We start from the raw sequence: 17,286 nt of genomic DNA, 5'->3' as shown, positions 1-17,286 counted from the left end.
TGCTAACGGCATTGCACGTTGTATTCGCTGGTACTTCCAGTTGAGTCTCAGAAATCGCTCCTACCAGCTTTGTCGACCTCGTTTGGGAAGAACAGTCTTCATTTTCAATCTCCGCTGTGGATTTTGCCTACGTAAAATCGGAAACGAAAAGGTTACAATTTTCATTAATTAAATTAACAACCATTTACAGTCCCACTTCCATCTTGTTTAAATCCAGGTCGGGGTTTGTCTTTTTGTCGCAACCGATAGCTTCTAGATTAAGTGGAAGATGAGCTGTAGTGTCGAAAAAGACGATATGTACGTACTTTGCATTCATACGGGGAAAATTTACTCCCTTAAATTCCTAACCACTCACCTGAATATAATATTTCTCTCCGTTTTTCATCATTGCCTTCAATAAAAAAAAGAGGGTCGCACAATCCGAAGAACATTACCAATCGATGCTCACGTTTTCGCACTTGATCCGGATTGAACTTGCAACAACTAAAGAATAAAAGTTGAAAGCTAATAGCCATGACTTCTTCAAGATGCCTTTTCTTTAACCAAAACAAATCGTTTCAAATTGTAACTGTTATTGTATTTTGTTTCCAGCAATGGTATAATTGTAAGATATTCAGCGTGATAGGTGTAACTTGTTGTTAGTTGTAGTTGGTGATACAAATTGCTGTCTGCGTATAAATATTTCAACCAGTAAATTGTTGCGGTGATTGAAATAGGAAATCCGGTCTGCTTCAACCTGCTGCAAGGCTTTGCTTATTGTAAACTGTCCCTTTTGCCCTTTCGTAAACTGGGATATACATTGATAGAAACACGTGGTAATCCTATTTAAATCCTAGGTCGTAACTAAATCATTCTCCCGGTGTATACATTCTAACAAGGATATGCGGTATACTAAACGCTAGTTGTAATAAATAGTGTACAATCTATATTTACACAATGTTAAACGTAAAGTATTGACGTGCGAAAACTTATATACCGTCAAGTGCCATAATTCTGCTCAACGTCTAGTGTATCACGCTTCTTAGTTTTTGACAAAATTTAGCAGTATGTTGTATAAGTATGAGTGAATAATTCCGCTCTACATATCAAACTCAATTAAGCAGTTGTAGCTCTTTTTTTTTTAATTTTTCAAAACTGCGCAGAATTATGTAAATTTACGGTACAATAATCTTACATAAGTCAAGATAGTACATTTTTATTTTCACAATAGGAAAGCCAAAGCGAAATTTAATAAATTAATACCTGACGTAGTTTGTGCCAGTATGCTTTCTAATCGCTATCATAATTGATACGTATCTAACTAATTGAGAATCTTTGTAACGCCTCGGTCCTAAAATTATGAGTTTTTAGAGAAGCAGTGCTTGATTAAAGAAGAACCAGAGAGAGTTTTAGAGCTGGATTTAATTTTGAAGCTATAGTAGTTCAATAACTTAGGTTATCCTGGTTATCGTAATGGAGCCACTTTTGTAGTACTGAGGAATATTGATGATCTGGTTTGTGTGCCGACCCCGCGATGGCTGCCGTAGGATGTTAACAATTTTACCTATAAAAAAAAAACAAAAAAAGTGCAATCGTTAACAATTGCAGGACAAACTCGAAACTCGATGAAAACTAACCAAGCACATTCAACGTGTGGAAGTGTTTGTGTTTGAAGTTGATGATCTGTCGAAGGTTGGTGTTGGCGTTCCATCGTTTAGTGATCTCAGCAGAATTGATCGGTACCACTTCAGGAGTGTCGGAGAATGGGTCCAACTGGAGAAGACAAATTGTTAGATGAGTGACATACAATCGTTTCAATTTAAGGATCAATCTACCGGATAGTACTGCACATCCAAAGGCTCGTCGCAGCACGATTTAATAGCTTCGATCAACTTCCTAAAGTTGCAATCACGTTTCGACATGTACAGCAGGAACTGGGGGATGTTCATTTTGCCCGTATCTACCGTGTACCTCTCGTTGAAATATTGCCGTAGGACGTCCAGGTTTGGAGCGACTCCGATTCTAGTCTGTGGGGTGGATTAGTATCAGCTAGGCTTCTACGATTATGTTCATACCCGATATCAATCAATTTGTCTTAAGCCGAAGGCAACATATCAGAAAGTGACGCTGACTGATATAAATATAAGGTATGGAATTAAGGTGGCAAGTAAAAGTTGAATAGCCCGGAGAAGTTTTCAACCCGCATGATTATCTAGACCGGACTGGGAATCGAACTCATCGCCTTCGACTTACTAATACTAGACGATTGTACGACTTTTCCCCGAAAACCAGTTCCCCGAAAACACTTTCCTCGAATGTTTTATTCCCGAAATACGATTCCCCGAATGAACCAGTTCCCCGAAAGGAACGTTTTCCCGAAAACTATTTCCCCTAAAGAACTAGTTTTCGGGAAAGATACAATTTACACTGTGCGATCTATTTAAATATGATCCTTGGGTTTGTTACAACTTATCTATATGAAATTGAGAAAAATATCTTTGCTGAATATTGATAAACCGAACAAAGTCGTTCAACACCCTAGATAAAGTTTGTGGTTATGACTTGTTATGACATTTGGCGGTTTATCAAATTGATATCTGATTGTAATGAGCATAAAGACTGAGCTTTGATATAAAGAAGGGAAAATTGCGTCAGTTTCATCAAATCTTTCGCTGGTTAACTACTTGTATCGAACAATACCACAATACACATATCAATGTGTGTCGAATTAAAGTGGACTCTACACGACTGTTTGTATTGACAATAATCGTATTGTCAATGCATTTTATATTGACGTCAATACATCGGTATTGACAATATATCTGTATTCACATCATCAATATTATTGTCAATACTTTTAAGTATTGACAATATTTCTTACCGTGTGGGGTTCGCTTAAGACAATAGTTTGACTTTCGTTAAAACTACATGTAAAGGTCACACGCTAAGATTATTTCACCGAAATCTGTGAAATTTTACCGAAATCTCAACAGCTGAACGTTCGGTAAACAGTTCGGTGATTTTTCACAGATTTCCTGTAATTTTTTACCGAATATTCTGAAATCGGTGTATGGTGTTTTCTTCTTGCTCCATACAATTTTGGATTCGGCCTATAAGGAGTCGCAAATTGACTATAGCATGTATTGCATGGGGACGCATGGTATCTTTTATTTATTAGTATGGAGTTTTTTAACGTTCGTACCTATCCAACACACACACACACACATACATTGTATGCAATTAGCTCCATGGAACATACCAAGTTATACGTCAAATAATCAACTAAGATAAAAAGAAGGAAAAATTCTTGCAACAAACTAAATTTTCGCTTCTTTGTATCACAGCTCGTTCTTTAACGTTTTGAAGAATAAATATCTTACTAATTTATAAAACTGATATCTACCCAACAAACAATTGCCTATTGAAGAAACGACTTCTTGACGATTTTATTCCACTTCATGCTTAATAATACTTGTACTATTTTTAATAATAACTTCTGTTCAGGCTTTGTTCACACAAATCTGGAGAATTTATTCAACCACAACATCGAAATATTTGGTGTTGAATAAGGTATGTCTAGAAAGCTTTTATTCGACTTACAAAAGTTGTAACAGAGCTTATTCGATCAAATTTTTGATTATTCAGCGTTTATTAGACATCTGTACTTCCTTAAACAGCGATGGTATAAAGGTGTATATAGACGCTTGATTCTCATGTGAAACAATGTTTAATTATTACATCATTATACATTTATTAAACGATTATTCAACTACAGGATAATTAATCCGAAAATAAGAACGGCACGAGCAGGGTTATTCTCGTTAGTGATTGTTGTGTCACATTATTTCTGTCGAATTTATCACATACATACATACACACACATGTCGTTAAATGGGATTTGAACCATGACCTTCCGATCACCAGCCGCTTGCCTTGCCATCTGAGCTATCCTAAAATACATCATATGAGCAGCTAAATAAGCAATAAAAGCTTGAATCTGAAAACCTATCAGCACTTCCAGCCGTAACTCTAGCTAATTCAAGGAGATGTGAGAATGATTAATTCATTCATAGTTGTTTAACATTAGACCAACGTTACCTCTCCATCTCTCTAATTTCGATGGAAAGGATGTTATTCTTTTCTATAGATCTATGAATTGGTTGCCGTGAGTGATACGATTTATGATTACGATTTAATTTAATTAGGAGTAGAACATAAGTAAAAAAAAGGATTGAGGCTGGGATTGAACTCGCGACCTTCTACTAACATGGACGCATAGTGGTATAAGAGCTATTATGCTGACTGTATTCACCTTTATTCAGCAATATTGTTAAGCAATGCAATGGAATCTAGTAATGGAGCTAGAAAACAATTATTAGACGTATAATAAAGCATGTTATTAAATCAATTGAAACATTCGGATTAAAGCGTCAATGTATGTGCAAATTACACTTATTCAGTATGTTATTAGATCAAACTTCTGGTGTTGAATCAGGAAGACAGTCATCGTTTGTATAGATTTTAATAAGTATATTAATCAAATCAGAGCAATCAGTGGAATAAAGGCGCATCATCGATCTCAATGAGATTTTCTGAGCACATAATTTGACAACCCGTTTTATTCAGCATTGTACACTGTTATAAAGCATTTATTCAATCTATATGCTTATTTGTGACTCTGAATTGTTTTTGGGCAGTGTTGTGGAATAATGAATCTAATACGTCATTTATAAAGCATTTGCAAAGCATTCAACTAAAACATGGACGCATAGTGGTATAAGAGCTATTTTGCTGACTGTATTCACCTTTATACAGCAATATTGTAAAGCAATGCAATGAAATCTAATAATGGAGCTAGAAAACATTTATAAGACGTCTAACAAAGCATTTTATTAAAGCAATTGAAAACAGTCGAATTAAAGCGACAATGTATGTGAAAATTACACTTATTCAGTTTGTTATTAGATCAAATTTCTGGTTCTGACAGTCAACGTTTATAAAGCTTTTAATAAGTAAATTAATCATATCAGAGCAAACGGCTTAATAAAGGCGCATCTTTCGATCTCAATGAGCTTTTTTCAGCACATAATTCGACAACTTGTTTTATTCAGCATTGTACACTGTTATACAGCATTTATTCAATGTGTATGCTTATTTGTGACTGTGAATTGTTTGTTTATAATCGTAATCAAATTAAAAAAAAACGAGCCGTTAGGGGCCATACATTAATTATGTCACGCGAAATTGAGGCAAAATTAATCAATCACAGATTTCTACACGTCCCTCCTTAGGGCGTGACATAATTTCACCCCTTATACAAAGAAGAAAAATCGTTGTTTGTTTCAAGAAATGTTCCTTCTTTGTAGCACAGCTCGTTTCTTAACGTATCGCATAATATCTACCCAAATAAAAATGTTATGGTTAATTTGCTTAACGACGTGTTCTGGGTATCATCCAAACCATTTGTGGAATAGTTCACACATTTGGGTTATCGTTCGTTTATGGTAATTTTTTATTAGGGTATCTAATTGGTTTCATCAAAGAGATATCATTTTCCTTTCTTTGTATCACGGCTCGTTCTTCAATTTTATTTCAATGAGGTATCGCTTTGATAAATTAGTAAGATATTTATTCTTCAAAACGTTAAAGAACGAGCTGTGATACAAAGAAGGGAAAATTTTGCTTGTCGCAAGAAATTTTCCTTCTTTGAATCATAGTTCATTCTTTGACGTATAATATGGTATGATCCATGGAGCTAATTGCATACAATGTGTGTGTTTGTTTGATAGGTACGACCGTTAAAAAAAACTCCATACAAACAAAGAAAAGATATCATGCGTCCCCATGCCATACATATTAGTCACATGGCGACTCCTTATAGGGTGAATCTAAAATTGTATGGAGCACGAAGAAATCAATATGTGTTGAATAAAGACAAAAGTTTGACTTTCGTTAAAACTACATGGAAAGGTCAAAAGCTGCTGAAATAGGATTACACCGATTTCAGGAGCTTGACCTTTACATTTTGTTTTAACGAAAGTCAAACTATTGTCTTTATTCGACGCACATTAATATGTTTATTGTGGTATTGTTCGATACAAGTAGTTAACCAGCGAAGATGCGCAGATTCGGGGAAATAATTTTCTGGGAACTGTGCCATTCGGGGAATTGTATTGCGGGGAATTGTATTTCGGGGCAATAACTTTCGGGGAAAGTGTTTTCGGGGGACTGGTTTTCGGGGAAAAGTCGTACAATCGTTTGGCCGAAACGCTACTGAAATGTTTCGAGATATTGTTGTTAGCATTTTGCCAATCAGTGGTTTCACCTCGTTTCGGCTTGAGCAGTGCTACTGTATTTTTCCATTGGATTCTGGCAATGCTATTAATCTTATTGATATGTCGTCTTTGATAAAATGATAAAACCTAGCTACTTTTAATTGATTGTTGCTGCTTACCAGAGCTTCAATGATCGTCAGTTCTCCGCAATTCATAGTGTATATCGTTACTGTGTTATCAGCACAAAGCTGCAAAATATACGAAGATTAAATAATCCAGTCAGTTATGCAATTTTACTTAAACATACCTCTTGCGCGAAATCATCTGGCATTTCCTGTTCCCTCTGCTCTGCCTCCAGCTCGACACACAGATCTTCCATACTCTTTGATAAGCCCATGCTCGGTGGAGTTGCCTTCAGCTCGTTGATTTTATTTAATGCTTGCAGTACAATTTGCTCCGCTCGGACGCTCATTAGGTCCGCTTCCGAGTTGCTCGTATTCAACGACTGGGCCACATCTGCGAAGAAATCCCCCAAGTGCGTGGAGTGTCCTCCTGCTGCCCCGTGCTGAAGATTTCTCGAGTGGCAAGACCGACAAACTTTCTGCCGACTCAAGTCCTGTTTGGTCTGCATAAGCAGACCTTTTTTCTCCGTACAATCTAGACAGCACGTGTCCTCGTCATCATCAGCGATATACTCGGAATCATTGTAGTAAGGATACTGATATCGATAATCCATAGCACCGCTCCCTTCCGTGCACAGTTTTAAATCCAATTTAAGATTTTTAGAATTCCCCCTCATTGTCGGTTTGCTCGGTCCAGCCAGGTCGTAGTCATGTGCCTCCATGGTGGATTGCTGAGAATAGGTCGGAAGTTTTTTGGGAATCGCTCCAGTTTTTTTCATTTCTGTGGGCACCGTAGATACAACGACGGTGGCGGCTCCATCTGGTTCATCTAAAGGCTCACATTGCCTCCGACTTGGCGAATCTCTGCCAAAACTCGGACTTTTGAGAGGCGATTTGACTATATCTTGCCGAGAAATCCTTTCCACGGGTAACGGTGCAGGTTGAAACGAGCTGGCATCAATTTCCGGATGTTCAAGAAGATTTTCCAATTCCGAACTGGGTTCAGGGTCAAAGTCCATTTCCAAAAAATCAGTCTCATCGTCCGCGGGTTGCTCGCGATATTCTAGTACTGCCGGAGCATTATCGTCTCCTCTGTAGGCGTAGATGCAATCATCCGAGGCAGATCCGTTTTCATCGTCGGAGTAGATATTATTCGGCAGCAATATGATTTCCTCGATCAAACCATTGTCGCTAATGTAGGAAAGGTTTCCGAGAGAATTATTGTCGGAATCACCGTCCAGATCAGCTTCTTCGTTATTCAGTGACTTAGCTATTAGATCTTCGTTTGCGTATGGATCTTCCCTTGATAAATCTTCTCTTTGTCCATTGAGAAAGGATTCTTCGGATTCCGTTTTCGGAACACCGGCGACCGCTACATGTGTTGAGGATTCTGAAATTATAAAATAAAGAATCTGGTTAGTCAACGAAACCACAGACTTGATCTCCATCCGGTAAAGCATATGATTTAAGTACCGGGCCCATTGCTGCCGATGCGTACATCCGTATCAGTGCTCTTCTGTAGTGGCACATTTGCATGCGGCATTAGGTTCTCCTGCTCGGCAATATTGTTATTGTTGTTGAACTGGTTCTGATACTTGAAGGCGGTCGCCTTCGGTATCGCACCCTTGTTTACACTCCCGGTTTTTGCACTTGGCTGCTGGTAGCAATAATTCTCATTGTCGTTGTTGTCCATCATAGCGAGCATGCTAAAGCTAGGGACTCCCTACTGACCAGTGTCAGCGTGTTGTACGTTGATTGTGATGTAATATGAACTTCGTATTCTAGCAGCACCATACAACCTCCATTTGATCTTGTGTTATCACTTTTTTAGTTGTAATATTTTTATTCATCAGACATGGACATGCCACAGAATTATTCCTATGGAATCACTGTATTCCAACATTTGAGTGCAGGACCAACGCGATTTGTACCACAATAGCACCTTTTTCAACTTATGTATGTCCAAGATACCGAATTTAGCACTTTGTTCACCAAATAATGCTATTTTAAGAGCAAAAATTCACAATATTTTGACGTAAAATTCACATCGCTGTGCATCCGCAGTCATTTTAGTTCTACTTTTTGCGTGTTTAAGTTGTTTATCTGTCAAAATGTCAAAATGCATTCGGCTAACGATGCGGTTTCGGTGATGAAAGGGATCACTTCAACCCCTGATGCAGTTTGTTTGCTTAGATTTTTATTTATACAGTCGACATAATATTATTACCGACCCAGCAGGCGTCCAATTCGAAAAGACAGTTTACACACGGCAACCAACAGAAAAAATGGACTACCGTGGAGAAGTTGAACGAGAATCCAGAGGTGAAAACATTAAATATTTGTGTTGTATTGTGATTAGTGTTATCACGAGCTTTTGTGCCTATCATCTGTACTCGCAGAACAATAATCAAGCGGACCAGATATCCGATTTGCAACGAAATTTGGAAGATCTAATGGTAAGAAGACAACACACAGCAAAAAAAAATGTAATATCGATCGATGCAAGCTGATATATAAAATAATGATGTAATAGCAAAAAGCAGATACAATATTACATCAATGGATGTAATTTTGTTCGCAAAATCGATGTACATCGTGCAATGTGATATTACACAACCGATGGATTGACCTGGTTGCAGCAGTTTCGATGTAATATTCAACAACATTTTTTTTTTTGCTGTGCAGGCATGTACCTGTTTTGCTTTAAGATAAGAAGGATTTGTAATTTTTATTTAATTCCACTACCTTATTTGCTTATCCTTGACAGATACGTGTATTTCATATAGAATGTGCAGACTTCTTCAGTGTCTTGTACAAAGGGCCCATGCATTAATTATGTCACGCTAAATTGAGGAGATGTATTGCTTGTCACCACCTACCCCACCCCCCTTGAGCGTGACATAATATATGCATCAACCCTATACTGATAAAATTTCAAAGATTGTTTTTATGTGTCTCACACATGATTTTTTGCAATGTGATCAACAAATGATATCTATGTGTCGGACACATACTTAATATGTGTGCACATTAAAGCCATGTGTAACCACACATACTATTCATTTGACTCATAAATTCCAATGGCCGGATTCTGTTTATGTGTGATCACATCAAAATCATATGGAATTTCACATGGAAATTCGTCAATAAAAATGTGTGATTAAAAATTATACAACCATGATGCAACCATACCTTCAATTTCAGAAACATATATTTTCACCATATGGAGTTTCATCAGAAGAATCTACAAGCAGTAACCAGCATCATATTACTAATCGCAACTTTCGAGGCCAAGTGATAACTGAAATTCAAGAAGCTCGAAAAATTATAGACGTTTTGCAGACCCGTGTGGATTTCCTGGAAAAGATCAATTTCGACCAATTCGGAAGAACCGATTACGCCTCGGCTGACCTGGGTGGTAGAGTGATCAGTGTGATTCCAAGTCAGAGGAGTTCTCAGATATGGTCTTTCATTGAGCGCGGGTTGGGTATAGGCAGATTTAAAGTGACGAACAAACATTGCTGTATCATTCAGGTAGTTTTTTTTTTACTAAACGATTTCTTTTGGGTTTTTTAACTATGAACTATGTCTTTCAGAATGACTGCACAGGAAATTGTCAAGCATTTTATGGGTCATCAGCTGTTATAGTAATTAAGCTTATGGGGAAAGTTTTAATAGATGGTGTAACAGTGGAGCACACACCCAGAAGTCCTATTTCTGACTTGTCTAGTCAAAGTGCTATGAAGAAATTTTCAATATGGGTAATTAAATTATTGCTCGCATTTTGAACTTATTTTCATATGAATTATATTTTCAGGGAACAAATTCAGATTCCACAGGTTCTGACGATTTTTTCTTTGGAAATTTTGAATTTGACGTTCTAGCAGATTTTTTAGAAACATACAATTTTACTTCAATGTCATCGGTAGCATATCAAAAGCTCAGGATAAGTGTGCTGTCGAATCATGGAGCAGATTATACTTGTATTTATAGGTAATTTATTAGACAATATTTTTTCCTTGTATTTTATTTTATTAAATCATTTTCTATTACATTGCCGTTTCAGGGTACGAGTTCATGGTACGCTGATTCGTGAATAATTTAATTTATTTTAAAACTTACTGGTTTATCAATTAATGGCCCCAATGATATTTACTTATTGAAAATACACTTCATAGTTATTTTGCTTAACAAGGTGTTCGGAGTATCATCCAAACCATTTGTGGAATAGTTCTATCATTTGGGTTATCTTTCGGGTATAGTATTTTTTTTATTAGGGCGAAATAAAACTACTCAAAATTTTAGTTCTTTTATCATACATTTGGGTTTAGTATCTCACTCGCACTCTTTATTGTATGTATGTATGTATGTATTTACAATCCCACTCCCAATGCCTGGCAGTGGAAATAAGGTGATCTAAGAGACGTTTCTCAGTGGAACTGACAGCTAGAAATCAAGAGTGTGTGAGTGATCTGGTGTTAATGGTGCTGAATGTAAACATAAACAAAGCAGAAATTCATATGAGAATAAACTGCCAGTTCTACCGTGATCTGTCAAAGAACTTGGTAAACAAAAAATTCAGCTGATCGCAACTGTCTCGTGGACAGCCTTATATGGATAAAATCTTCTTGCAATCATGTCATATGATTGCAAGAAGCTTGAATCCGGGAGTTAAAAGGTGACAATTTAGATTTTACTTAGTTGGTATGATTAAAACACCCTGTTCTCCTAGTTTGAAGTAGTCAGAACTAGAAATCGATGGTAGATCTTACATCCCTTAACGTAACACGAAAAAGTGATCTACCCACATTACGAGGCGTCCATACTTTTACTTAGATTATTTTAGTAGTGCCTCGGTCATTTCCTTAAGAAAACTGTTCGGTCTGGGAAGGCACTTTCCCTTTCGGCAGTGGACTGTATCGGCAATGATTGGTGGAGGAGGCAAGCGTCGATCTAAATCGAACTCTTTGAGCTCTGAAAAGAGCTGGGGGTGGGTTTCAACGCTTGCTCCGAACCAGGGATGTGTGCTGGGTAATTATTCAAACGGCGAACGGCTACGCTAGTAACTACTTCATTTCTCTCCTCTTTCTCTCTACAAAGGTTTGCTTTCTTCTGCTGCTGATGCTTGCTCGTGGCCGGTCAAAAGGAAACTGAATTCAGTTTGCTTTTTTTTTTTTTTTTAGTTTAAATGATCTTTATTTTAGTTTAACTTGGACGATTACCATATAAATTTTTACTAAGTGATTTAATTGCTTTCTTCATCTTTAGGTATGGGCAAAATTCAAAATTTGTTTTACAGAATTAGTCCTAGACTTAGTACACGGTCGACCACCTTGGTGGGATTGGTTTGTTTTGTTTTTAGAATTTGAAGAGAAACTACTTAATACTACTATTTACAGCTTAAAACTAACCTACTCTACTATATACACTTAACCTACTATGTACAAATTGCTTATTAAAGCATGTTCAGAAAGATTGCATTTTTGAATAAATTTAGTTGTCATATCATCAATTTTGGAATCTACTTTGGGAATTTCTGCCTCTTGATGGAGGTCTGCTATTCTTGTGTCGAATGGACGATCTAGGATCATCCTCAACACTCTATTCTGTGCAACCTGGATTTTGTTCCTGTGGGTCTGAGCGCACGATTCCCACACCGGGGCGGCATAGAAGATCGCGGGGGCTATGATCTGTTTGTAAACAGCCAGTTTGTTTTGCCTTGAGAGGCGGGATCTGCGGCAAATGAGCGGATACAAACACCTAACCAAGGCGGAGCACTTAACTAGGGTTTTCTCTATGTGCGAGCGGAACAGGAGCTTCTCATCGAACAACATCCCGAGATAAGTAACATCAGTGGACCACTCGACCCTTGTACCATCCATTATTACGGTACAGGAGGGAGACGGTTTAAGTTTTAATGATTGTCTGTGAAGGAACATGATCGCTTGGGTTTTCGAGGCGTTGATTTTGATTTTCCACGTGGTGGCATAATCAGTAAAGGTGTCAAGGCATCGTTGGAGCTTGTTCGTAATTTCACGAGGCATCCTACCCTTGACAGCTATCGCGGTGTCATCTGCAAACAGAAAGAACACGCAACCGTCTCCTAGAGGAGGGATGTCCGACGTGTAGATGCTGTAAAGCAGTGGTCCCAGCAGACTCCCTTGCGGAACACCTGCTGGGATCGGAAATTGTCCCGAAAGGGAACTATTCAACGACACCCTGAACGACCTTTGCTGGAGATAGTTACGGGTGATTTTCACAAGGTATGGTGGAAAGTTGGAGTTACAAAGCTTGTATATAAGTCCGTCGTGCCAGACATTGTCAAACGCCTTTTCGACGTCTAACAAGGCCATGGCTGTGGACTTGGATACAGCTTTGTTACTCCGGATGTTATTCATCACCCGCACTAGCTGATGATTGGTGGAATGCCCCTTACGGAACCCGAACTGTTCCGGAAGAAGAATGTCATGTTCCTCCACAAACTTGTTTAGTCGGCTGAGGATCAATTTTTCGAACAGCTTGCTCAGCGCTGAGAGCAGGCTAATCGGTCTGTAGCTTGACGGTAGTGAAGGGTCTTTCCCAGGTTTGCGGATCGGGATGATTTTTGCCACCTTCCAGATGCTTGGAAAGTAGTGCAGCTCCAAGCATCTGTTGAGGATGGCAGCCAGCAGCGAGTGCACCCTCGGGCTGAGATTTTTCAACGCTAGGTTGAATATTCCGTCAAACCCGGGAGCCTTCATGTTTTTACTATATTTCAGCGCTGAGCAAATTTGTTCCTCTATAATCCGTTCTTCTGGAGGTACGGCACAAGGGGAGGTATCTAACGTCTGGACGCACTGCACAACCTGGTTCTCGAGTGGACTTGGGATTGTAGAGCCAAGCAAATGCGACTGGGCAATGTGCTCCCCAATTGCATTGGCCTTCTCTTCGTTGGTGATAAGCCGTTCGTCATTGACTCTAAGTGGTGGAATGGGCTTGGGGTGAGACTTCAGCACCTTGGCAACCTTCCAGAATGGTCTGGAACGGTCGTCCAGGTTCTGAACGAGCCGCCCGAAACTCTCGTTCCGGATTGAGACCATTCTGGAAGCGATCTGCCGATTCAGATCGACCATTTCGTATTTACGCTGCAGATCCCCAGTCCGCTGAAACTGGCGTCTACGAACATTTCTGAGCCGAATCAAGAGTTTGGTGTGGGAATCAATTGCTTGAAACTTACCCCTCACAGGAACTCGTCGAACGCACTCTTCGTCAGCCACGGATATGGCTTGATGGAGACCCTCCAGGGCCCGGTCGATGTCCTCCACTGTGTCGAGCGGTGGGTTGTCGTCGATGTGGCGGTCGACCACGCGTCGAAACTGGACCCAGTTGACTCGATGGTAGTTCTTCCGCTGGCACGGTGCAGGGGCCACGTTGTAGCCCAGCTCGGTCAGCACCGGTTGGTGGTCCGAACTCAGGTCGTTGACGGCAACCGGCTTGGCTAATCTGGTGTTTGCCAAGAACAGGTCCAGCGTCGATGGGTTGCCCGTCGGTGATGTGAAGGTTGGTTCGTCCGGAAACCAGACGGAATAGAGACCATGCTGGGAATGGTCGAATAGCAGGCGGCCGTTCTGGTTCTGCTGGTAGTTCCGCCAGGCCTCGTGCCGGGCGTTCAGGTCCCCTCCGATTACGAAGCGGGCATTGGTGCGGGTTATGATGGCAAGGTCGTTCTTGAACTGCTGTGCTGTACCATTGCTAACGGTACATTGCCGGGGGCAGTAGACAACGATGAACCGGACGTTTCCGGTCGATGTTTCCACCTCAACGCCGACGGCCTCGATGATGGAAGTGCGGTAGTGGGGTAGGGTGCAGTACTTGATGCCTTTCTTGATGATGACCGCGACACCGCCCCCCCTGGAGCTGGTGCGATCAAGCCGGACAATGCTGTGGTCGGGCAGCCAGAAGCTGTCACCGGTCTTGAGGTGGGTCTCGGTGAGAAGGCCCACGTCGATGTCGTGCTTGCGGAGGAAGTCTGCAAGCTCAATGTTTTTCGCCCCTACGGAGCGAGCGTTCCAGTTGGCAATCTTTATGGGTTCACGGTCCATAATTAGCGACGAAGGAGATGATAGCTTGGAGCTGTTGTGTTCTTGTTGCGCAGGTGCGCTTGATGATGATGGCCTGGGCCAACAGTGTGACGATCTCATCCGTTGACAGCGGAGAATCGTCTGTAGCTTCACCGGTTGTACCGGCCAATCCCGGAGCAGGGGGATCCGTCGATGGCCCGGAGGCTTGACCGGGTACTGCAGCGGCAGCCAACTGGGCAGCAGCCAACTGTTGGTTGAGCGGGAGCGGCGGCAACACTGGAATTGGCCGTGATTGGACCGGTGATAACGGAGGAAAGTTCTGCGCGTTGTTTTCTGGAACCTTCTTGCGACCGGGCTGGCTGTTGGACGAGGCCTTCTTCCGGATCTCGGCGTATTCGGTCCGCTTCGGACAGGCCTTACTCGTGGCCTTGTGGGCGGCACCGCAGTTGGCGCATGTGGGAGTGGCTTCCTCGATGCTGTCGCAGTTGTCGATCTTGTGGTTTTTGCCGCATTTGATGCAGCGGCTGGCCATGCGGCAATTCCTGGTGCCGTGCCCGAACAATAGGCAGTTCGAGCACTGAGTGACGCCACGGTGGGTGGGTTTATACCGCTCCCACTTCACTACGATGTGGAACAGTGTGCGTGTCGTCTGGAGATCCTTCACGGTTGTGGAGTTCTTCTCCAGATGGACCAGGTAGAGCTGGTCACGATACTTGATGGCCTTGCTGCGGGTCATCTTGTGGACTTCGACCGGCTTGAGGCCGTTCGCCTTAATCTCGTCCATTAAGGTGGTGGTGTCCATGTCGTGGAGCCCGCGCAGCACCACTTTCAGCGGCTTGGTGGCCTCGATGTCGTGGGAGAAGTACTCCAGCTTCATTCTGTCCAAGAGGGCCTGAACTGCGTTGAAGTGTTTTTCGGCCGGGACCATCAGTTTGTAGCCTTCCGTGCACCGTTGAATGGTGCAGCGAAGGCCCTGCTTAATGTAGAAATCCAGCTGCTCCCATAGCCCGGGAGGGAAGCCCTTCACATAGAAGGGTGGCAACTTAACTTTTTTCGGCACCGTCTCAGGGTCCGACTGCAGCTGGGCTCCGTTCTGCAGGGCGGAGAACGGATTGTTGCTCAGCAGCTTTTTTGCTGCTGATACGGTGGCGCTGCTGTCTTCAGGTCTGGGTCGTTTAGTTCCGGGAGGCCCCGGCTGCGGGTCCGCAACGCCTGTCGGGATGGGCAATGGGGTTTTCTTCTGCTTCTTCTGGGCTGGCTCGGTGGTCGCGCCGTCTCCTGGGAGAGTCTGTTTTCCCGGTAAACCGGCACTCGCGTTACCGCGCGATTTCTTACCCATGGCTGGGTCAGCGAGAGCGTCACTACACAACGCGGAGCTAATTCGACTTGCGAACGAACGAACAAAACTAGAGAGAATTCAAATCGACTGAACTGCTCAACAGTCTGGCAGCGAATGATGAATTCAGTTTGCCTAATGGGTGCCACTTTTATAGGAGCGCGCTGTCTGCGCATGGTGATATGGACGTCGCTGATTGGTTAGTGTTGTTTGTCGCTGTTCGTCAGCGGCGATTGTCAAGATGGTTGGTTCACTTTCGGCGGAGACGGAACAAAAACAAGAAAAACTTCTCGAATATGATTGAAATCGATGAAAATTTTACTCTATCTAGGAGTATTCTAATAGACTGAGTGAAACCTCTATTGGCGAATCAAAGCGAAGCCAAAACTGGTCATGCGACACCAATGTGCCTAAGCCACGCGACGCGACTCATGACATTTTTCTGCTGCAAACTATGTAGAAGTATTCGACGCTACATGAGCAAAAAGAAATATAACTTGGTGTCAAAGTGGAACCACTCACCGCACTTCATTTTCCCTAGACAGAACCATGTTGCAGTCCTGCTCAGAAAATTGCACCATTCGTCTTTGGTTGCTGGATACCTGGACTTGGTGACCGAACCTCTGTTGTGATCAGTCAGCTCTCACCTTTAAGGCGTTGATGTATGCTTCTTCCACATCAAGTTTAGCTACGTTGAAACCGAATCAAGTGATACGCATTTTTAATAGAAATTAAACGGTCGATTCAACCTCTGGTGGTGAATAGGAAAACGTCAAAAAGAGTGTTGTGAGCAGATTTTTTGCCGTGAGACATAGGAAGCGGAACACTTTTTCGATTTTCTTGATAAATTGATTGATCTGAGATGCTTCAACACTTGGTCCACAGTTGAAAAATTTAATTCTGTATGATCTGTGCAAGGATCCTCCTGGTGTTCAGGAATATGTTTGTTGAGAAAATGGAAAATTATTATAATGCCTTGGTGGTTATGATCATCCGGATTTCTTGTATGTGAATAATTTAGGTGCAAATCAGTTCAGATGTGTGGAAAATCATGTAGTTAGACAATTACTGATGGAAATTGGCAAGATTTTCAATGAAAAATGCTGTAATTTGCGTTGTAAAAAATCCTTATTTTGATGTAAACAAACGGTTTGGTTGATGTTTCCTCTCGAACTCGCCTGATGGCGCACTCTACATTGCTGGTGCATTAAAAATACCTATTGGCAAATCAAAGTTGCCACTCGTGGAGAATAGAAGAACTATGAGAGTGATGATGGTTTCAAAATTTTACACGGTGAGGTATACGAGTGCAATCTTAAAATGCTTTTATTTTGCAAATGGAGTATTTTATTTAAATTACCGGTAATCGAAGAAAGTGCGCATACCTAAATTATCGGTAATCATGGATTACCAATAATTAAAGTTAAATATTACCTAATTTATAGTAAAAATAGCCTATTTAAAGTAAAAAGTAACAATTTTTATCGGTAAAAAATACCGATAACTTTTTTACC

At 41.1% G+C, this 17,286-nt stretch overlaps 2 protein-coding genes across 2 annotated transcripts; one reads left to right on the top strand and one right to left on the bottom strand.

The window, feature by feature from the left end:
- Positions 1-555: 555 nt before the first annotated feature.
- Positions 556-8,456, bottom strand: LOC135701694 (uncharacterized). The gene is made up of 6 exons (XM_065222548.1): positions 7,850-8,456; positions 6,562-7,766; positions 6,434-6,502; positions 1,815-2,006; positions 1,617-1,752; positions 556-1,543 (listed from the first exon to the last, which is right to left on the bottom strand). Exons 1-6 carry the CDS (start codon positions 8,079-8,081, stop codon positions 1,431-1,433), a joined length of 1,947 nt encoding a protein of 648 aa, XP_065078620.1. The 5' UTR covers positions 8,082-8,456; the 3' UTR covers positions 556-1,430.
- Positions 8,457-8,661: 205 nt separating this feature from the next.
- spag4 (sperm-associated antigen 4) lies at positions 8,662-10,476 on the top strand. The gene is made up of 5 exons (XM_065222714.1): positions 8,662-8,832; positions 9,581-9,910; positions 9,973-10,137; positions 10,194-10,369; positions 10,443-10,476. Exons 1-5 carry the CDS (start codon positions 8,662-8,664, stop codon positions 10,474-10,476), a joined length of 876 nt encoding a protein of 291 aa, XP_065078786.1.
- The last annotated feature ends 6,810 nt before the right edge of the window (positions 10,477-17,286 follow it).

Source organism: Ochlerotatus camptorhynchus, unplaced genomic scaffold (assembly GCF_037179485.1).
Source record: "Ochlerotatus camptorhynchus isolate MF236.1 unplaced genomic scaffold, CSIRO-AGI_Acam_v1.1 ptg000176l, whole genome shotgun sequence".
Classification (NCBI taxonomy): Eukaryota; Metazoa; Arthropoda; class Insecta; order Diptera; family Culicidae; genus Ochlerotatus; species Ochlerotatus camptorhynchus.
Note: the sequence above shows the minus strand (reverse complement) of the source record. Positions and strands in the feature narration are given on the sequence as shown.